This window comes from Populus nigra, chromosome 1 (assembly GCF_951802175.1).
Source record: "Populus nigra chromosome 1, ddPopNigr1.1, whole genome shotgun sequence".
In the NCBI taxonomy this organism is placed as follows: Eukaryota; Viridiplantae; Streptophyta; class Magnoliopsida; order Malpighiales; family Salicaceae; genus Populus; species Populus nigra.
The window spans coordinates 26815517-26824241 of record NC_084852.1 but is presented as its reverse complement, the minus strand read 5'-3'; the positions used below and the strand labels follow the sequence as shown (position 1 = coordinate 26824241).

General features: G+C 33.1%; 1 protein-coding gene and 1 long non-coding RNA gene across 3 annotated transcripts; one reads left to right on the top strand and one right to left on the bottom strand.

The window, feature by feature from the left end:
* The first annotated feature begins 3086 nt into the window (after positions 1-3086).
* On the top strand, positions 3087-8362 carry LOC133680779 (uncharacterized). Its single transcript, XR_009836384.1, has 2 exons — positions 3087-3744; positions 8114-8362. It is a non-coding gene; the product is annotated as an uncharacterized LOC133680779 (long non-coding RNA).
* Positions 6101-7725, bottom strand: LOC133680778 (thaumatin-like protein 1). 2 transcript variants are annotated; one of them, XM_062103767.1, is made up of 2 exons: positions 7495-7725; positions 6101-6987 (listed from the first exon to the last, which is right to left on the bottom strand). In XM_062103767.1, exons 1-2 carry the CDS (start codon positions 7550-7552, stop codon positions 6308-6310), a joined length of 738 nt encoding a protein of 245 aa, XP_061959751.1. In that variant the 5' UTR covers positions 7553-7725; the 3' UTR covers positions 6101-6307. The 2 variants fall into 2 exon arrangements, with proteins under 2 accessions (XP_061959751.1, XP_061959749.1); XM_062103765.1 differs by having other exon boundaries at positions 6101-7002; positions 7495-7705.
* Positions 8363-8725: the final 363 nt, after the last annotated feature.

Genomic DNA, 8725 nt, shown 5'->3' with positions numbered 1-8725 from the left:
GTTCTAATGTTTAAGGTTAACTTCCTCGGGTTAGGATTATTATCTTTTTCTTCTTTTTTTTAATATATATACATATAACTTAAAACACAATGCATCTTTAATCCATGTAACGAGCTTTCAACTAATGACTCTCAAACCAGTTGGTCTTAGGGCATTAGGTGTTAAGACACCCCTACGAGCTTAGTAACTCGGGTAGCAGATACTGATGCGTAAATAGTGTAATGTTTGATTCCCTTAAGCTTTTCTCCTCAACCCATGTAACAAGCGTTAGGTTAATAGCTTCCAAGTCAGTTTACTTTAGGGTATTAGGTGTTAAAACACCCATGCAGACTTAATTGCTTAGGTTAGGGAGACTACAAAACCAAACTTCTTTACATTTTTATTATCATCATCTTTTTTTTATTTTTTTTTTGTTTTTTTATATACTATTCCTTTCCCTTAGTTGTTACCTTTAACTAAAGAACATAAATAATATAATAATCCAATGTGAAACCCACAATCATATGTTAAAGTGTGTGTATGAATGAAGGTTTAAGAATACTTGTTAAATAAGTATATGAGTGGAATTAAGTGATAACAATGCGAGATTTTGTAAACCTGAATATTTCAAGAAGTATTCTGATAAACATTGTTAAGAATGTTTAGTAAAATGTGTCTCAAGAGTCACTTTAACAAAATAACTCTTTTACTTTGTCATCTTAGTAACAACAGTTTTGCAAATGGTTTATGAAATAGAAAACACAGTTAGTTAATTTTTTTTTAAAAAATCAACTACTACCCTTTCCCCCTAACCAAAATGAGACATTGTCCTCAATGTCTTAAAGTAGAAAGATAGAGTATAGAAGACATCACTTGAAACAACGAACACTGACAAACCTGAAACACACTTAAACAAATATGAGAAACAACAAAACACAATAATAAAACCAAAAGACACAAAGTTTTTACAAACGAAGGCTCAAATCCAATCTAAAATTTTTACAGTTTTTCTTAGTTGATCAATTTATGTGACTCATGCATGGATCAATTACAGGGATCAATTACAAAAATGATGTTCCTCATCTTATTTGTGGTGTTCAAAGTATGAACAAGTGAAGAAACATCATAAGAATATAAAAAGAAGGAATAAACATCATAATAAATATTGTATGATGAGATGGGATATAATCCAGGATAGTTGGATCGAAGTGGAAGATTGAGTATTGTTATTGAATGAAGTACAGTCGATAACTTGGTAACATAAAAAAAAAAGGAAACTCTACCAAATTTTCTGTAGGAAATTAGATTTATATAATAACTATTACTTTGATGATATAATTTTAAGAGTGTTACATCAAAGGTGAGATATTTAGACAGTAATAATTAGATAATAACAGTTTAAGGTTTAGACAGTAACGGTTCAAGGCTTAGACAATAATAGTTCAAAGTTTAGATAGTAAGTGTAAGACAGTAATGGTTCAAGACTTAGATAGTAACAGTTCAAGGTTTAGACAATAACGGTTCAAGACTTAGACAGTAATCGTATGATAGTAACGGTTCAAGAATTAGACAGTAACGGTTCAAGGTTTAGACAGTAATTGTAATACAATAATGGTTCAAGAATTAGACAGTAACAATTCAAATTTTGATAGACTTTCATATGAATACCATATATATATATATATATATATATATAATAAAATTTATTACTTTATTTTTCAATTAACATGAGATTGTTATTTATCCCGGTTGTGGGGGTGTTAGAATTTGAGGAGGGAGATCGAGTCACTTGAGGAGGGAGGGAGTAGTTATTGTTATTTTAGGATTCAAGCAACAATACACCTAAGAGGAGGTAAATTAGGTGTTCCACTAATAACAACAAATATTGAAATTAATTCAATTAAACACAACTAACCAACAATATAATTAAGTTATGTAAAGTAAAGAGTAAAGGGATAAGAATTGTAAACTTGGTTTTTAACGTGGTTTGGTAAGTTTATATCCATACCTCAAGCACCAAATTGGTCTTGTGTATTTTATTCTTTCATTAGTCCAAGTTGAAGATTACAATTGCCACTTAACGAATCCACATCAAGATTTTACACCTTTAGAAGATATTCGCTTTTCAAGATTTTTCACCACTTGAAGATATGCGCTCTTCAAGATTCTTCTTTGGTGATGTTCTCTCACCAATACCAAGAATTTTATCTTAACTCTCAAGAGATTACAAGGATGATTTTACTCACAACAAAACTCTCTTAAAGAGTAAAAGATACAATTTAAATTCTAGTATCTCCATAGCTCACTTATTAGCATTTAGATGATTTGAAGGTGTTTAAGTGCAGTGAGTATGAGAATAAATGTTCTAGTGCTAGAATATGAATGCTTAATTTAACACAACCTTGGAGTATGATAGGATTGATGATTTTTTGTTGGTTTTTTCTTAAAACAACTTCTATAATATTTATATTTCTAATCGTCTTTTATTTTAACAAGAATGAGAGTTATTTTTAAGTTTCCAGAACAACCTAGCCATTTCTAACCGTTGTAACCCCATTGACAGCTAAAGCGATCGACTGATTTAGATTGATTAAGTTAATCAGTCGACCGATTCCTATAGATTCTCAAATGTTCATCACAGATAAATAAGTGGTAGACCAGTTCACTTGGTATTACCAAGCGGATGGCTGGTTCAGCTTAAATACCAGATTTTAACAGTTTGAACCTGTTGAATCTTGGACCGATACTAATCCTATATATATACAAAGTTAAGTGTTTGAGTTCATTTTAATTGTGTTATTAAGCTAAAATATAAATATTTACATAATTACTAAAATGAACAATTAATTCTTAGATTCTTGAATGTTCTTTACTTGTTTTGGTTTTGGTGGCTAGGTTTTAGAGAAGAAGAATATTTTTTTTTCTACACTTTCACACCATTTTTTTTCTTTTCTCTATCTTAGGTTTCTTACCCACTTTTTTTTTCTCTCTCTCTAATTTTTCTATGGAGGCTAGAGTTTTTTTTTACACCTCCTCTTTTTTCTTACCTTGCCTTTCTATTTATAAGCAATGGGTAGGTTCTAAAATTTTTATAGGTGAAACAATCATATTCCTTGATTTCTTTGGGTCGATTTTGACCCTTCATCATTATTGTATATTTGGCACAACATGCTCGTCTTCTATAAAGCTCACACCAAATCTTAATCATAAAGAGTGGGGATGAGAGAGAGAAAAAAGAAGAAGAAGAAGAAGAAGAAGAAGAAGAAAATGGGGCTGAAAAACTTCACTGCCATTTTTCAAAATCAGACAACCCGTTTCCTTTCAAAGGGTAGCCAAAAAGTCCCCATACACACCCATCAACGAGCTTCTTCTTTACCAAAAAAAAAAACTAAAAAAATTAGATCATCATTTTCAAACCACCTTCTAGCTAGAACTGGAAACAAAAAAACAATACAGCCTCTATCATCAGCGCTGTCTCTTTTCGCCACCCTCGAGTTACTACTATCTTGCCCCACGTTGACTCAAGGAACCATAGCCGATGCTTCCACAGTACCTTTAACCTGAGGTGTTCATTACCGGAATCATAACCCAAGGCAGGCCAGGAGCCCACTTACATCGTCCATGTGCATCTTCAGCGTGCTCGTTTTACATTCTTGCCTCTGACCTCTCTGGACTTAGCTTTATTCAAGCACTAGCCACTCAAAAAAAGAGTGAAGATGAGGTACGGGATATCCAGTGGAGCTGTCTACATCATAATCACTCAAGGTATAAAGCTTCTACTTATTCTCATGTAGTTGTAATCTTTTACATGTGCATGCGACTGCAAAGGCAAGCTCCCGCTTTTCCTTTATGTGCTATGAAGTTAACATATAGTGTTGTAAGGGGTGTGATTTTTGCTTCAAACGCATATGGTCTTGAAAACTTGATTGCATGTCCTAAGGTCATGTTAAGACCTTGTCTAGTTAATTAAGAATGCTCTTACCCAAGGTTAAAGTTCAAGAACGGTATATATGATAACTATTGGGGTCATAGGTTTTCCTTCTTTTTTTGTATCGTTTGAAAATAAAAATGCATAGGACTGTCAGGGAGTTTTTCCATACCATGCTTGGGCTTTGGATCCCTTGTTAACGATGATGCATGAACCAGGCCGGCATGGAAATCTTCAATGACTATCGTGCACGATTTTTATGTTCAAAATATTCAGTACTCTAGATGTGCATAATTATTGGCCAAGCCGTAAATACAATTATTTTTGGTTGAAGAAGAATCGGTATGCGCAAGGGTTTCTGGTTCATTTCTTTTTACTGTCCCATGGCTTTTCGTTAATGCTAGTACAGCTATATTTCTCTTTTCTAATGTTAACTAGGCTGATATCTAGAAATAGGTTTATCACGGGTTTAAGAATATCAAAGAAAAGAAGGAAAAAAAAAACTTCTATGGGTCTTTAAGGCACAAAACACGCTACTAAGACAAATTTTAAGGGTTTTTTTTTTTTTTTTCACTAACGACATTTGTGGTAAATATGCCCAAACCTATATTTCATAGCATTTTTTTTTGTCGAGCTAATCTTAGTCTAATTTTAATTATTTTTCAAGTTTCGAAGAGCATTTATGCAATTAATTTTTCATTCTTTACCCTTTTATATTTAAAAACAAGTTTATTAAATCCACATGGAGCTTGCCTAAGTTTGAAAAATACTAAAAAAATTAATTTGATTATTTTAATACAATGAATTAAGAACTTATACGTAAAATATATTTCTGATATTAAAAGAAACAAATGCAAAAATATCTTTTGGCTCTAGAATGACCAGGCTTGACCCATAAAGCCATGAGTTCACTTTATTGAGATAGACTTGCTTTAACAATAGATAAACAATTGATTAGAAAAGCACAACATTACCTTACAAATAAACAATACAGTTTATCTTAGGTATGATGTACTAGGGGTAATAATATCCACCCTATACACAATCAGTCTCCTTATCCAAACTCTAAAAACTAATTAGGATTTTCAGTGACCAAAATATAAGGTTGCGACTCCAAGCATTTTTTATTGATAGAGGACAAGAAGTCCATGTCCTTTTCGCACCATGTACACCAAAGTCCTGATCTAGGAGGATGATCACAATGATGCTATACCCGTGCTACATTCAACATTGTATGAGTTATCCTTTCTATTTTTCAATTCCTCTTATCCAAATAATGTGATACCCTCTCAAAATTCTTCTAAGTCAACATGTACTTCTACTAATTGATCTAACTATGAATGTGGTGGGCTGTAAATGAGTATACAAGATTAAACATATGGAAGATGGGACTTTCAAGCACTACAAAGCATGGTTGGTGGGCAAAGGCTATTATCAACAAAAAAAAAAATTGATTTTCAAAAAACATTTAGTCTAGTGGTGAAGCCTTGCACTATTTAGACAATGCTCAATATTGGTGATACTCGAGGTTGGGTGATGCTTGAGGTTGGTCGACTTATTAGATTGATGTGTATATATACATGCTGCTTTTCTCAATGAATTTCTTGATACAGATGTGTTTATAATTCACCCTCCTAGCTTTATTGATCCTCAATCCCCAAACCACACTCGAAAACTAAAACATTTTTTTATGGTCTATATTAAGGAAAGAGACCATATATATATATATATATATGTAAATACCTTATATGGAAATAGTTATCATATATAATATATTCCACCAGTGTATTGTATATAACCCTAAAGGTATAAATACAAAGAGATAGTTGCTTTATCAATCATCCATCACAATTATACAAAAGGCTATCTCTCAATTCTAACTGTCTAAAACAAGCATATCGTGCAAGGTTTGATCACTTAGTCAACTCTTAGTTTCTCAATGGATTTCATATTTGTAAATTTTTTTAAGTCATCATAGATTATATGATCGCGATATCTCTAAAGAAAACAAACTAAAAAAAAATTAGCTAAATATATTTATAAAATAAGCATCGCATGCATTTAAAACCAGTAAAAAATCCCATGGAAAGATTAGCACCTGATAACAAAGTTAACTCGGGAAAGAAAGGTGATAACAATGTTTCACTACATCTACTTAGTACGTATAAGTTGAAGGATTGCTACCTTGACCAATGAACTGAAAATATCGTTAATTGATAATGAATGGCATACAGTTTTACCATATCAACAGCATGAAAATTGATAAACGATCCTTTTGGGATATGTCAATCCCAAATCTATTATTCCATTTCTTTATTAATTATCATAAAAACATTTATTAAATGTGTTGTTCTCCAACTCTTTCCATAAAAAGAAAGAGTTGTGAACCACCACATTTGATCATGGACAAAAGGTAATCAAATAGTTGCCTCCACTAGGACAAGTAAACGTGCTCGATTTATCATCATAAGCATAACTATAAGCTTGAGGACACTGCTGCTTGAAAGTCTTCGAATATTGGGTAGGAGGACATGTGTCAGCTGTATTATGGTCTCCTGTGCAGCAGTACTGCGGCTGGTTAAATGCCAAACACGCACTCTTGCAGGCAATCACAGTCCCATCTGAACCTTTCACTGCTAAACTAGGATCACAAACAGCATTCACGTTAGCTGCACAGCTTGTAGAAGGGCAGCCAGTAGAACCTCCTTGCGGGGTTACCGAAATTGGGATGTTAAAGCCATCAACAAGGCTTATATCGTAAAAGTCTTTCCCACCATCACCGCTTAGAGTAAATTCTGCCAAGGATGCTGGTGGGATCGCACCGGCTCCATTGCATTCTATGACACCAGAGGCACAGTCAGCAGTAGCACAAACAAACTTTCCCGAGGCATCTGTAGAGCATTGCGTTCTGGCCCACAAGCGGCCAGACCAATTGACAGGGACACTCAGCGAAGATGAAGCACCCGTTGCCAATGTGAAGCCAGTTGAAGATAAAGACGGACCGCCAGCAGCCGTTAGAGTTCCTGGCCAGACTGTGTATGGACACTTGTTTGTGAAGTCGAAAGTCACAGATTGAGCTCCTGCATGCGTGCAAGCTGCGCAAGATTTATTTTTGTTGATATCAATAATTAAATATTGGTCGATTCAAATAAAAACACAAACAAGTTTTAAATACATCAAACTCTTGTTTCATGCTAATTTATGTGAATCTATTTTATTTTTTTTCATATAAAAAGAATAGGACTTGAATCTAAGACTTGGCCTTCGTTTTCTCTATGGGGGACTAGACGTCCGTACATTATTCAATATTTAAAATCTTGCATTAATTCACTTATTTTTCTTTTAAAAAGATAACATAACCAGGTTTATTTTTAATAGATATATTTTTTTTTTATCCGGCCACTCCCTTCTGGATATGTTTATTGGATTCACGAAATCCATTGAATAATGAAAAGTAATTTATATTGCATATGCAAACAGAAAATATATGTAATTTAAGAGCAAGGAGAATAATCAAAGTGAATAATATGCATAATAGAGTTTTGCATGCAAGAATCTAATATATGTAATATTGTAAAACTACTTGCCATAGAGGAAGATGACGAGGGTGAAGGTAATTATAGCAAAGGGCATACGACTCCCCATTGCCGAGATGCGTCGAATTAACTCCTTTTCAGTATCTTTTAAGAGATTTGAGGTAAGCAAGAAACACTCTATATTTTAAAAAAGATTGTGTTTGTCACTTAATATATAGTGTTAAATTTGCAGACTAGTAAACAGCCAAACAGAGGAACATGTGAAAATCAAGAAGAGAAAAAAGAAAAAGAAAAAGAAAAAGAGAAGTTTGTAACAACCATCTTCCACACGCACCGTCTCATCAACGATGACATTTGTCAATGAATGTCAAATTATAAAATTATAATTTATTTATATTTATAAAAAAATAAATTATAAAATTGGGTCTGTCACCTAAAGTGTGCGGAGATCGTACATGCACTGACCTACACTCATCAACTATTTTTAATAGTATTTATATTTATTAAATTATAAAATCAGAAATAATCGACCCTGATAAAAAAAAAAAAAAACCCAATGAAATATACAAATGCCCTTGGTTTGAACCACAAGTGACAAGGGCAATTAGAGGAACGCCCTGCTTCTCACGTCAAATGAAACCAACACCCAATTGAAAATTGAATGTAACAGTACCGGTCCCTTGTTTGAACCAAGTAGATATCTCAATTGATGAGAAAGCAGACTAGTAAACAGCCAACAGTGGCAGTTCTCCTCCTGCATTACACCGTGATGAGTGCGAGACTCTTCAAAATTATCACACCGTGATGAGTGCGAGACTCTTCAAAATTGATGAGAAAGCAGAGGAGTCACTGCTTCTGGAATGAATGTAACTCTGGAATTATTCCAAATCCACAAGTTTCATAATGTTGTGTTGATTGTGAGACATTATTTCAAAAACTGAAGGGGAAAAATTGTTAAAGAATTCTAATTTTATATTTATTTAAAATAAAAAACAATAATAAAAAAAATAGAAACCATTCCAAAAAATAAAAAATTGAAGGCATGCTTTGAAATTTTAAAGTGCCACACATAGAAATTTAGAAGAGAGAAAATAAAAAAAGTTGTCGCACCAAACTAAAAAGTTATCTGCCACACATGCCGCCTCATCCACGGCGGCAATTGATCAATGAACATCCTTGTATCTGCCTGAAGTGTGCGGGAATTGCCCACGCACTATCCTGTACTCATTAACTATTTTTTTAATATTATTTTATATTTATTAAATTATAAAATTGGAAATAA

Excerpts from the sequence above, each read along its gene's own strand:
- LOC133680778 (XM_062103765.1), bottom strand. The coding sequence starts at position 7,552 with ATGGGGAGTCGTATGCCCTTTGCTATAATTACCTTCACCCTCGTCATC. Across the intron at positions 7,003-7,494 it reads CCTCGTCATCTTCCTCTATG|CTTGCACGCATGCAGGAGCT; the intron begins GCAAGTAGTTTT and ends AATCTTGCGCAG.